At 41.9% G+C, this 13952-nt stretch overlaps 1 protein-coding gene across 2 annotated transcripts in view; it reads left to right on the top strand.

Moving 5' to 3' along the window:
* The window catches only part of plxnb2b (plexin b2b), a 123974-nt gene that overhangs the window by 68044 nt on the left and 41978 nt on the right, over positions 1 to 13952 (top strand). For both annotated transcript variants that reach the window (XM_071203565.1, XM_034084681.1), the window contains exons 4-6: positions 10536 to 11659; positions 12359 to 12547; positions 12907 to 13032. In XM_071203565.1, the coding sequence (XP_071059666.1) occupies positions 10538 to 11659; positions 12359 to 12547; positions 12907 to 13032 (1437 nt within the window). In that variant the 5' untranslated portion in view covers positions 10536 to 10537. The remainder of the gene's footprint in view (positions 1 to 10535; positions 11660 to 12358; positions 12548 to 12906; positions 13033 to 13952) is intronic.

Here is a 13952-nt window from a genome sequence, read left to right as displayed (position 1 = left end):
TCTCACATTCTTCTATTCTGCAAATTTGGGGTGGGACACAATAAATAAAGCTTCGCCAGTTTGTTTGTTTTATTGCACAGTCAAGACATAACAATAACGGCATCATGCTGTTCCAGGTGTGTCGTATGCATGTAAATTGAAGTTAAGTAACAGTGTGAAATGTAAAATAAAGTGTAAGTAGTTTCAAAACAATGTAACAGTGGCAATATATATAGCAGCAGACACGCCTTAGTGCAAGTTAGGTGTCAGTATTAAAAAAACAGTGGCAATATATATATATATATAATAACAATAGAACATCGTTACCACTCTTATTATTGTGGTCTTTAATTTTGTTATAGTCCTGCCTGAGTTTCTTTATTTTTACCCGGCATCCGTGTGCACTCTGCACGATTCCCAGCTCAAGTAGCGAACATCGCTCAAAACATTTGGAGTTGGGAACTGCTTTCTGTAGAAGCTGCTGCATCCCGTCCTCAGAGTAAATTGCCAGAAGCGCCGACACTTCCTCATCATCCCACCGCTCCGGTGTTGTAGTACGTGTGGTCATAACTGCTTTAAAGTACAAAAAAACCACTCGCTCAGATGTGGATGTGGTTTTGTAGCGAGGAAAAAAATGGCTGCCTAACAAAACAAATTCAGAGTCTAACGGGGCGTGGTTTGCAATTCGCCCAGCCAATAGAAATAGAATAGAAATTGGCACTCTTTTGTCACCAGGTTCGTACCACCTCTCTAGCAGGGACTACAAAGTACCAAAAGAGTTCCAAAAGAGTTCCCGGCACTGAGTAGTCCCGGCGGTGTGAACGCGACATTATTGGTACTAACGGAACTAAAGTACCAGGGAAAGTCCTGCGGTGTGAACGCGGCTATTGGGTTTCCTCCAGTAAAATGATTTGTACGACGTTTAAAGAGACCAGCAGCTATATAATTATCCCCTGCATGGTGAACACCAGTTTCTTGCAAGCAAGTTTCCAATCAACTTTTTTGCACAAGTGCAAGACAAATACTTCCGACAAGTTACAGCAGAGCAGGTAGATCAAAGGACAGATAATTATATGAAATAATTCAGTCAGTCTAAATCTGAACCTTACAGAAGTATCCTTAAAAGGAATTAAGAACAAAGGTCTGTGTTCCCTGCTGAATAGTTATATATGATTCATTAAAGACTCTCGTGCTGTGATTCGCTTTGCTTTCTCTTACTGAATTTTCAATCTTTGAAAGTTTGGCAGCATGGACAGAGAGCTCACAATCTGTTTCTGACAACCCACACCATAGCCAGAGATACCTTTATATAGGTACATTACAGATGGATACACATAGTGTAAACTGGATTAGGAAATTGCTTGTACACTGATTAAACGGATGAGATACTAAGTGTTGATTGCTGAACATTGGAGGTGTTGAAAGCTGTGTTTTCTCCCGTTGGACAGAACCACTGTAGGCTTTCTGTTTCTCTCTGCTTCCAGCATTTATTTTAAGCTTGGCTAAACAAATCCTGGCTCCACCTCTGTGCTAAACACAGCCATGAGAGTGACATCACCATTTCTTTCTATTGGATAGAAAGCAAAATGCATGTTATTATCATAACTTGTCCCTTAAGAACAAAGCTACTATAAACACTCAATGGGTGCACCTCCTCCACAGAGTTTCCATGTGCATTCCAGGGCAGGCGAGCAATCAGTCACCATAAGATCAGTATTCCGCTTGAAACAAAACTGAAGCTGGGCACTGAGATTAAACCACATTACAAGATACCTTCATGGCCCATTGGCGTTTATGCTGGTGAAGTGAAATCATTATAACCAATAAGGTGTGTAATGGATTCTTTCCCAGCAGTCAGTCTCCCTGCCTGCATGACTTCTTAATTGTGGCTGCATGCGAGTTGCAAAGTGAGTGGCGGCTGTATGTAAGTGTAGGGTGAGTGTGCGTTAAGAGCCGAGGATCGCCTCAGTGTGCTGTCCAGATTACAGAAGCTGCCCTGCAGCCATGAAGCAGGGATAGAAGTCTATGTGTCTAAGTAAGCATCTTAACCGTTTGACGTGCCTTTTAAGAAAGACAATAAATCATTACCTGTTCTATAAAGAGACTGATCCCTGAGAATAAAAGCACACTCCCCACAGCTATCAAGCAATGTGTCAAAAAGAAAATTAGTTCCTGCAATGATTAGTCGATTAAGCGATCACTTGATGGACAGAAAATTAACGGTGGCAATTTTCATAATTAATTAATCCATCATATAAGTTAATTGTCAAGCAGAGAAATGTCAAATATATGTTATTTCCAGTTTCTCTTATGTGAAGATTTGCATTTTATTCTAATTTAAATTGAGTAACTTGGATTTTGTGTCAGACAAAAGGAGCTATAACATCGACTTTATTAGAATCAGCAGAGTAATTGATAATGGAAACAATCTTTTCTTGCAGCGTTCTTCATATGCTACAACAGTGTTGGCTCTCAGATGTATATCTTTGAGTGAGTCGAGTTGATTAGTGAGCTTGTGAATGCATGCCTGCTTCAACAACTGTTTGTGTGTATTAGCGACCGTCTGGATGTGGCGGCCATGTCGGAGAAGCCATTGGCTCCTGAAAGTAGCTCTCCTCCGCCAGGCCGTTTAATCAGCTTCCCCACATCCGCCAGCTGTGTCCACACAGCAAACAGCCACTCTGTCCCGCTGGAGAGCTGCAACATCCAGCTGGGGGTGAGGGGGGCCAGTTAGCATTGGGAGATTAGCCCAAGCTGCAGCCCAGACCGAAAGGTTGCGTTTGTGTGTTTGTTTGAGAAACAAACAGATATTGAGAGATTACAAGAGACATAGAGGTCGGCTGCTGAGAGAGGTATGAAATGTGGAGTGTATCTGTGCTTGTGTATCCCTGCTCACACATGCACATTTAAATGTGTCGCCGGTGTGTGTGTGTGAGCCTGTGATTTTGCGCTCTCGGTGCTCAAGTGTCCAGCTGGCAGAGGGGAGATAGCAGGAGCCTTGAAAATGGTGACGGAGCGGTAAACAGACATACAAGCAGCCCATCACTCCTAATGAGGAAAAGTGCTGTGCCTAAAATGATGGTGGGGGTGTGTGCAGGTTACGCTCGCACCTCATGACTCGCGGTCATACATCAAAACAGACAAACAGGCACAAGAGGGTAGACACACAGCAGTAACTCAGGCGTGAGAATTAGGACACACACACTCACGCTCTAATAGAATAGCAGTGTGGGTTTCACACACTCCTTGGGTCACGGGCCAACTTGTGTGTTAACATATTTAGGCCACAGCAGCTGGATCCCACTGAAATGGACCTGGCCCATCACAATGCCTGGGCTCGTTGCTTCGGTTCTCCCAGTCAGTCAAATTGAAATAAATGAACTGCCAACCCTGACGGCAGGGTAATTGTTCATATGGAAATTGGATTGCTGTCGTCACAACAGCCTCCCATTGCAACTTGTGAAACTATTTCTCTGTGGGCATGGGACAAGAGCATTAGCATGTCAGAGAAAGAAAAAGTGACATGCAGATAAAGAAAGGGTTCTCTACACTCTCCCACTTCATTTTTGCATCTTTAACAATGCCGATTGTTCCTGCCTATCCTTCCCTGGACGACAGCAGAACAAATAAAAGATGAAGACCCGCCCCTAATTTCCGGCTCTTTGTACTGCTCCTAACCCACGTTGTCATGTTGCCTTGTACACACTTTCTCATGCCTTCTCAGGAGCCCCACACACTGCGAGAGACATAGCACGATTCACTTTAGAGCATTAACCCCTCACTCAACCCCCCACCCCCTTCTCCAACCCCCCACCCCCTTCTCCACCCAGCCCTGAGGCCTCTGGGGACTTGCAAGTAATTTGATAGCAGTTCACTTTTAGCAGTGCATCACACTGAAAGCGGCTTCACTGCGAAGACACTCCCCCACATCAATGTCAGACCCTGGCATCTGTCAAAGCCCGCTCTGCGATAAAGAAAGTGCTGAATATGAATGATCGCAGTATGGGGTGATATCCTATTATGTTTTCAGGGTAAGGTGTCTGTTTTTTAATGTATTATATCGGTTTCCTCTTGCTATCGGTTTTAATGAGTGAGAGGAATACTCATGCTGGCTCAAAACTTGCCAGGTCAGCAGTTGAGTGCAATGTTTGTGTGTGTGTGTGTGTGTGTGTGTGTGTGTGTGTGTGTGTGTGTGTGTGTGTGTGTGTTCCAATCACTACACAAACACACACCCCCACACTCCTGTTTTCCTCTCTCTCCTTCCTGATCTCTCACTCCCTCGCTCAGGCACGCTCGTAGAACTGCTCCTGGTGGGTGTTGTGCTAGAAAGGTTTTTTTTTTGGTGTTGTGCGATGAGAGGATTGGCCCGGCGGCATGCGGACTGCCATGCGGACTGCCATGCTGGGTTTTAGTGCCCCGGTGTCAGAGCCCCACAGCGCGGCTGTTTGAAAAGAAGAGTGTCTCTGTGTGGTCGGAGTGGGATTACCTTGTCAGCACTTCAAACTGCGCAGGTGCACGTATCGGTGCGCGCACATGTATCACTAAGCCGGTGAATCTGTGCGTGTTTGTGTGCACACCTGCCATTTTTCAATTATCTTTCATTTCCCACCGCTGAGAGATTCTTTACCTGTCCAGACATGTCCTCACTTGACGAGGGAGGTTGAGAAAGATGGCACTGTAGTTGTCATAAAAATAAAAGGAGTGTGTGCATATGTGTGATGACCAGTAAGACAACAAAGAGACACACCTTCAAGTGCTATTGTCAAGCCTTTGCATGCAGTACCTCAGCAGTTTTTATTTGAATGTTTATTAACCCTTCAACAGTAAAAAGAAACAGAGCTGGGACTTACAAATGACTGGCTGTATCAAATCCTGTCAATAAAGGTATTTCATTATGTGTTGGAATAATAATAATAATAATAATAATAATAATAATAATAATAATAATAATAATAGCATTCAGTGTCTGACATAAAGATATATTTTAAATATGCTTTACAGAGACAACATTGTCAAAAAAACATTGTTGTTTAAATGGTCTTATACATCATGTAACAATGTGTATGGTTAGAAATTAGATGAGCTTCTCACTTCTTAAAAGTATTAAATTAAATGTAATGAATCTGTGTAAACATTGTTCCTTATCCTGCAACTATTAAGAGAAAAATGTGCAGAGAAATTAGTTAAATTTTTAAAAACCGTGCAGTTTTACTCACCAGTGGTGTAAATGCAGGATCTCATTTTTCCGATGTGCCAGGTTCATTAGCACACGATGTGTTTCATTATTATGTATCCCAAGCCATTGGAGGCTTCATTAGCTGCAGGCTGCAACAGCACAGTCTCTATATTTAGCAGCTTTTTATTTATTCAGAATAGCCACGTGTTGGATGGTCTGCCCACTTAGCATGTTGTATCACAGCAGCTCAGAGACGAGTTGAGAAAAGAGAGGTGGGCTGGTCTGTGGAGAAATGAGCCTCATTCCACCGGTGTCACCCCACCAGACGTCTGCCGCTCCGCAGCTCTTTGAAGCCTCTTTTAATAAGGATTAAGCCCAAAAAAAGGGATGAGTAGTGTAAAACGACAGGAGACATCCTTGGAGAGAACGGGCTCCTTTGAAATTTGTTAAGAATTTCCCTTGCACTGACCCACAATGCAGCATCTGAGGGAAATGTGTGTGACACTCTTTTTTTCCTTCTGATCGAGGGGTGGCTATAGGATCTGCATGCATTGGAAAAGGACTCTTTGAAGTCATAGATGTAAGGGGAACTGGAGTTCTCTGAAACCTAAATGAGCGCACCGAGACATTGTCCTTTCATTGTGCATTACAGCCTGAGACGGTGTCTTTGTCTCAGCATGTTTTATTGTAAGACAAAGGAATGAAGTACATTTCTGTAAAAGAAGCTAGTCACATGATCCATCTTGTTGGATCCTGCTTGTTCGCTGCACAGGACTAAGGATGTGCTGTTGATAGGGTGAAGCTTCCGGAGGCACATTTGTCATTTGGATATATGGCTATATAAATACATTTAATTAATATTTTTTTATTAAGTCTCTATGTGAGGTCTGCATCATGTCCGAGCTAATTCATAGGATTACAGATTATACGTTTTTTTGGCGGATGGCACACAATGAAAGTACATTCAGAGAGGAAGTCATGCTTCAATTACTGTCCATATTTACAATCACATCCTAATATTTAGACGGTATGTTCTTCCTTGTTGTGTTCAAAAACAGGAAAAAAACTTGATAGCATAAAGCAAACAGCTGCGGTTTGATTTCAGACATTTTGTAGATGCGCAGGTTTAATTGTTATGTGCAGGAGCTGTTTATGAAGTAACAAAACACTGCCAGGTGTTTCCACAAACAAAACCAAACCAATTGAAGGTCATCGTGTGGCATGTCCGACGACATGAACCTGTCTATTCAAAACTGTTTAACCGTGAAGAGGCTATCACGTGGCAGATTGCAATGATACAACACAGTCTGGATGGTAAAATTACTAAGAATTGATCCTAGTAATTCTCATTAAATCTGCATTTAGTTTTTACTTTCAAGAGACAGAACTACGTTTGAAAAATAATAATAATAAATAAATACATTAGGAGTGTGGTGGAAAGCAATACATAAGATGTAGGTCACTTCAAAGTTTGCACCTGCACATTTGAAATGTCAAATGATGTTACTTATTACAATCAGAGCATTCAAGCATTAACTTTATTTGATTTGATTTTGATTTGATATACTTTATTAATCCCCATGGGGAAATTGTTTCTCTGCATTTGACCCATCCTAGTGTTAGGAGCAGTGGGCTGCCATTTTGAACGGCGCCCGTGGAGCAGTGTGGGGAACGGTGCCTTGCTCAAGGACACCTCGGTAGCACTTGGTCTTGCCGGGACTTGAACTGGTGACCTTCCAGTTGCCAAGCCAAGTCCCTATCGACTTCGCCACCACATTATTGTGGCAGAAATAGTTGTTATATTTCTGTAAAGATCTATCTACATACAAGCCTTAAAGCATTACATGTTGCTAGCCCTGCCCTAAATACAGCTTACAGTAAGTAAGGCTTTGTGAATCTCACTTTTATAAAGCACAAGGTGATTGCTCAGTGATTGCCTCTCAGAGATTTTCATTTAAGTGTGTGATCATTGTTAAGTCCATTTTTTTTTCTGCGTGTCACTGTTAACGTTTTGATATTTCCACAGCTCTTTGTCAGTGCGGCTTCATTGTGTGTGTTTATGCTGTCTTCATTCTGAGGCTGCAACATTTTGCAGTTCATGCTTTTTTTCCCCGACACTTTCGTGAAAACTCCAAACATAAAAGCGAGTTATTCTGGCGCCTCTTAAAGCTTACACATAATTGTAATTGTCGTTCAACTTAGCCAGCAGAACTGTCTTTGTGATTTAAGTTGTGTGACTCCAGAGGAGCACTTCTTGTTCCAGTCATGTTTCTTTTAATGCGCAGGGAAACTCAAATAGAAAGATTTTTTTTGTCTGCTCCTCTTAGATGATTGACAAGATGCTGACTACCCCTCCCTCATAATTATATAATGCTCATTTTCAGGTTCATATTTATATTTTGTAACTCTACTGTGATATGTTTCCTTGCTCTATGGGTGGCCGCGGGGTCTTAAAAAGTATTAAAAGTTGATAAATCAATTTAGTGAAAATTAAGGCTATTGAAAAGTATTAAATGGCATTTTCCAAGGTATTACATTTTGTAGCTTGTTTTCAATAAGTATATCAATTCTCCAAAGAGGTTGTTTTAAGGTATACTTTACTACTTAGACCACGTACTATACCATGACTCTTGATTTATTTTCAATGATTTGCCGCACTTTGACTTGTTAGACATTTAGCTTAGGTGACTATATGCTGGATAACAGAAGTATGGTAGGCTGTGGCTCAGTGGAGAGTGTGCTGGACTTTGAATCAGGGGATAGCAAGTTCAAGCCCCACTGCAGTCAGCATGTCGTTGTGTCCCTGAAGACACTTCACCCCAAATTGCTCCTGTGGGGATTGCCCACAGTATTGAGTATGTAAGTCGCTTTGGATAAAAGCGTCTAACAAGTGACATGTAATGTAATGTTGTAAGGATAATAACATAATTGAGTGTTTTCATTCATTGCTGTTGAGATCTTCAGATAATGTACTTACATGTAATGTATGCAAAAACAATGTATAATCTATTAACTCAAGCAATATAGTCCAAACATTCCGTAAAGCATGTCGTCCTTTGGTTCAGTGCTGCAGGGGGGGGGGGTATTGTGATGACTGCACATGTGATGAGAGGATGCACTGTGCATAGAGAGGGTGGTCATTCCACTGAAGTCTTATTTAGAAGACGTACTTTATTAATCCCTCGCAGGGAAGAGTGTATGCTTGTAAACCCGTCTGCACATGTGATGGAAGAGTGTGCCAGCGCGTGCAGTGAATGGGCACCATTTTAATAAATTGACATACAGTGTGCCTGAATGTAATCATGGCGTAGGTGTGTAGTGTGATTCTGTGTAGTTTATTGATGGCATCCTGTTGGATGTGACGTCATCTGAACAGGACATCGCACGCTCACTGCTTGATAGCGCACGAAGGTCCGTTTACGCCGGTTGTTAAACAACATCGTTATGGGGAAATGCAAGTTTGCGTCCAAATGGTTGGAAGATAAGGAGGAAGGACAATCAATACTGTATATAGTAAATATGAGGTAAAGTGTGTCGCCAATGTAACCGGTTAAAACTCAAAGTGGCTGAGGTCTTAAAATGTATGGAAAGGGTCTTAAAAAAATTCTTAAAAGGTATTACTTTTGACTTCAGGATTCCTGCTTATACCCTGATGTTGAAAGAATACTTTATTTTCTCACTCAATAACCACTTGGAGAATAATATGAATTCATTAATTATCATATTGCGCTATTTAATTTTAAGTATTTAAAGCTATACATTGGAAATGGCTCCATACATGTATGCAGGGAACTTGGTTGCTGGTTTATAAGAACTGAGGCAGTAAACAGGAAGGACAAATAAAATCATCAAATTGAGTAGCTAGCACTTAAATGCTAATGGAGGTTGCCAGTGAAATTAACAATTTCCCCTTGGGAGAATGTCTAATCAGTGGTCTCCCCACTTAGTCCAGTGAGGTAAGACAGGTTTACATAATAAAACACAGCTTTGACAAGCTCCCCCCTGGAAGTTTCATCAGGAGTTTTCAGTTTGACAAATGTGCCTGTGGATTTGACTGGCAAGGTGTAATATGAAAAAGGATACTAGTAAAGCTAAAACCAACATGCAAACAAAGACACACATTTGCTGTGTGGGACATAGCTGGTAGGAAGCCACCTGCAGCTCCATATTTACCACAGCCTGGGCACACAGCAGTGAGTGATGACTGCACAGGCTCCTGCTGTTAGCGGTACATGATGCCGTCTGTATTTTCCTGGGATATTGTGTGATCATGTTTCCTGAGACAAAACGGTGTACTTCCTGGGAAGAAACTGTAGTGCTTGGAGGTGTTGTTTAAGGGGGGAAAAAGAATAATGTAAATGAAGTTGGAACAGATCCAATATTTTTAAATAGGGTTTTATTGTGTTATGGTTTGAGATCTAGCTCTCGGCTTAAATCCTCCTTTACCCCCACGTGGAGCCGGTTTATTTTTCACCAGTGATCATTTATGATATTAAGTCAATTAAATACAGAATAATACATCCTTTTATAGAACTGGAGCAGGAAGATGCACACAAACAGCTGCACTACACAATGGTAGCTTGAGGCATTGCATGCTTCATGTGTGTGACTCAGGATAACAAAATGAATTGTTTTTGTTCTGCCATGTACCGGTCTGAGTTATCTGCAACCGAGATGAGATTTGTATTTTTGGTGCTTAAAGTATTCCAAAAACATTTGAACATTATATGTCGAAGGAATTCAAGACTATCATAAACCATGCCAGTTGTTCTGGGTCATCCACCCACCTCGCTCTGAGAAACTACATTTCCTTCCAAAAATATGATCCAAAATGAAACACTTCACAGGGAAAGCCTTGGGTGGCTTCCAACATTTGACAGACAGGTATCTAAAATCCTTGCCAAATAAAATCAATTATCTGCATGGCTAGATATGCTAAAGGGTCATTGAGAAAACAATCCGTTGTACAATTCAGCAAACCATCCTTTCTTTTGGATAATAAACACTTTCCCTTTCTTACTGATAGTTATATGAGAATGAAACCAGCTCTCTATGTATGGTAATATGTAGCCAGAGCTACGAGATGGTTAGCTTTGTCAAAAAGTCCTTAAAATTAATATGTTCTGACTCGAGTTTGTCATGTGCAAAAGCTGTAAGTCTCCAACTGAAACCCTCTTGATTGGGCCATCTGGTTTATCCACACGACCATTAGTGTTAGATCATTAGATCATCGCATGCATGAGTGTATGTTAAGTGTTGCATGTTAACCACACATCTACTACTTTACTCTGCATTTGTGTTTGCTGATGGTTAATGTACATTTATGTGTGCTTTTAACTGCATTAATAATAAAAGACCTCTCTCATTTTGTTCTCTCCAGAGATGGCCAGCTGGGTCTCCCTCCTCCTCTTCCTCTTCTGCCAGTCAGCCTCACGAGCCCAGGAGGAGAGCAGCAACATCCTGGAGTTCACCTCAGAGACCTCCATCAACAATGTGGTGCAAGACCCCCAGACCGGACGCATCTACCTGGGGGCGGTCAACACCATCTACCAGCTGGGGCCCTCGCTCCACAGGGAGGCTCGTGCAGAGACGGGCCCCAAAGAGGACGCGAGGACCTGCACGCCTCCTGCCTCGGCCTGCCAGGACACCAAGCCCATGCCCAACCTCAACAAGCTCCTCCTGGTCCACCCGTCCAACGGGACACTGATAGTGTGCGGCAGCCGCTACCGAGGCATCTGCTCCCTCCTCAACCTCACCAACGTGGAGCAGCAGCTGTACTACAGTGACAGCAAAGGAGAGAGGACTTACGTTGCTAGCATAGAGGACACGGTGAACGTGGTGGGCGTCATGTCCACCTACTCCAAAGAGGGGCTCTCCTTCAGTGTGTTCCTTGTTGGGAAGGGCTACGGAAGCCTGGACAGTACAAAACTCATCAGCACACGAATCCTGCAGGATTTCCGTGAATGGGTCGTGTTTGAGAGCATCATCGAGGCTTCTACGGTACAGACAACGCCATTTGTTCCCAAGTACCTGCACGACTTCCGCCTTGCCTTCAAAGATGATGGTTTCATTTATTTCCTCTTTTCGAGGACACTTGACGGTACGGATAATAAGAACCTGACCTTTGTGTCGCGTCTTTGCGAAGACGACCACCACTACTACTCCCACACGGAGCTCCAGTTAAACTGTGGCAAAGATAACCGATACAACAAAGTCCAAGCTGCGTACGTGGCATCTCCGGGAAAACAGCTGGCGCGGGTCATGACTGAATCAAATATGTACGGGAAGGTCGTCTCCTGGAGCAAAGTTCTGTTCGTGGTGGCGAGTCCAGATGACGACGACAACACCTCTGCTCTCTGCATGTACCCTCTCCACCGCATCAATGAGCGCCTGGTGGACATCATCAGCGCCTGCTACAGCGACTCGGGGAAAATCTCTGGGTTTCCTGCTGTGGACATCCCCTACTCATCGAAAACTGATGAATTCTGCACATCAAGAATGCCGGTGAGTGTTTGTTTTTTGCGTCAGTCAATTAAGATTTAAAAAAAGTAGTTTAAAAAGATATGCATAGATATGCCACTGTTTACTTTAATGACTCAGTGTTTACCGCAGCCTTTTATTCATTGTTGTTTCCTGTCTCACACATCTTTCATGTCTCTTTTCCCAATTCCCTTAACTCATCCAAAATAATACCAAAAAGGCGGCAGTGGGGAAATACTCTTTCAAAGTTGACACATAAATGTTTATCACAAATCTATTATAGATAATGATGTAAACACAAAGTAAAGGTAGATTCTATAAACTTGACTTTGTGAAATCTAATATAATCCATGAGGCTGCTGTGATGTGAACAGTACTTTTAATAATACATAATTAAGCAGGCCACTGTTCATTATGTGTGTATATCCCATTAACGAAGGTTCTTGTCGAGCAACACAGAACATATATTTGCATAAATGAGTAATTTGTTGCTAAATGAGTATTAACATGAGCTCTAACTCTCTTATCTCAAACTTGCAAATTACAAAAATGACTGACTTCTGTATTGCGTTTATTCTTATATTGATTAAAATAAGAGAACCTTTGATGAATAGCTTTTTCAATACCTAGACTTTTAAGGCCTTGGATTCGCTCTCATATTTCTTGGATTAAAGGATTCACAATGTGTCATCATCCTCTTGTTACCTTCCTATTTCTTTACAGAAAGATACGTTGGAAAACTTCAAATGTGGTGCAGATTTCCTGCCGTCCCCTCTGGCCAGCAAGCCGAGATCCGCCTTAAAGCCAGAACCGGTGTGGACCAAGTCTGGCCTTCTGACCGCTGTGGCCGTCGCTGTGGAGAATGATCACACCATTGCCTTCCTGGGGAACACCCAGGGGGAGGTCTTTAAGGTAGAGTTATCTCCTGATCTGCTGCTCTTCTCTGCTCCACTTCTTTTTCAGTCCTACCTGAGGGGAACAGGGGAAGGGAGAATATATTTTGTCACAGACAAATGTGAATCCTGCCCCTACGCTCACTGGCCAAGTTGACCCTTTTTAAACACATTCGAGCACATGTAGAGTAAATAAACGTCACACATTGTCTCCGTCTGTACACACAAACTGAAAGATTGACAAAAAAAGTTGACTTTGACTTTGATTCCTCCACCACTGCCTACAATAAACATTGAATTCTTCTACTTCATATAAACAGAGGAAATAATTTGGACTGTAGGAAAGTCTGCTGGTGTTAACTTTTCTTTGTTTTCCAGGTTCACCTGACTGAGGAGACATACATTTACAGTAAGACTCCTAGCAACACGATTGGAGAGAAGGTCAACAGGAACCTTTTCTTTGACCAAAGTCAAAGCCACCTCTACATTACCACAGAGAAGAAAGTGAGTATGTCAGGGCTCTTTGGTAACACGTACCAAATATATAACCCGTGTCTACAGGAGGCGTACACTGCTTTCAGGTCACTTGCAATTTGAGTCCAAGACACAATCACTGTAGTCATGTAAGATGGAAAAAAATAGATTTCAACCCGAAAGAAAAATCTTTAGGTCACAGTTTCATGTGTAAAAAGTTCAAAGTGACTCATTTGATGAAATTGAAGCGTATATTTTCCATCACATGGCTTTAACACACAGAAGGGAGTATTATTCCCATAAGGTCTGACGAGATTTTACAGATAGGAAGAGATAGATTTCCTTTAGGCAAGGCAAGTTTATTTATATAGCACCTTTCAACACAAGGCAATTCAAAGTGCTTTACAAAAAAACGAAAGACATTAAGAAAATGGCATTTAAAATCAGTCATTAAAAAGAAAAGATAATAAAATAAACATTAAAAGAAAAAAATACATGGATAAAAGTTACAGTGCAGTTTAAGATATGAATAGTTCAATTAAAAGCAGCGGCAAAAAGAAAAGTCTTCAGCCTGGATTTAAAAGTAGTACGAGTTGCAGCGGACCTGCAGTTTTCTGGGAGTTTGTTCCAGATATTTGGAGCATAATAACTGAACGCTGCTTTACCATGTTTAGTTCTGACTCTGGGGACAGAAAGCTGACCAGTCCCTGAAGACCTGAGAGATCTGGATGTTTTAGTAATCTAAAGTCAAGATCAAGTTCATATAGGCTAGATGACTCGAGCTCTAATAGATCAAAGTTGAAGTGACTTGCTCGGTATGTCACGAGCAGAGTGTCAATGACTGCTGTAAATTCATAAAGTGACTAACTGGAACAATCAGTGGAGCCCAACAAAAGTTATAGTTATAAAACTAAATGTAAGAATAATTAATTAGAATATAAACCTTGCAT

Source organism: Pseudochaenichthys georgianus, chromosome 6 (genome assembly GCF_902827115.2).
Source record: "Pseudochaenichthys georgianus chromosome 6, fPseGeo1.2, whole genome shotgun sequence".
Taxonomy (NCBI): domain Eukaryota; kingdom Metazoa; phylum Chordata; class Actinopteri; order Perciformes; family Channichthyidae; genus Pseudochaenichthys; species Pseudochaenichthys georgianus.
Note: the sequence above shows the minus strand (reverse complement) of the source record. Positions and strands in the feature narration are given on the sequence as shown.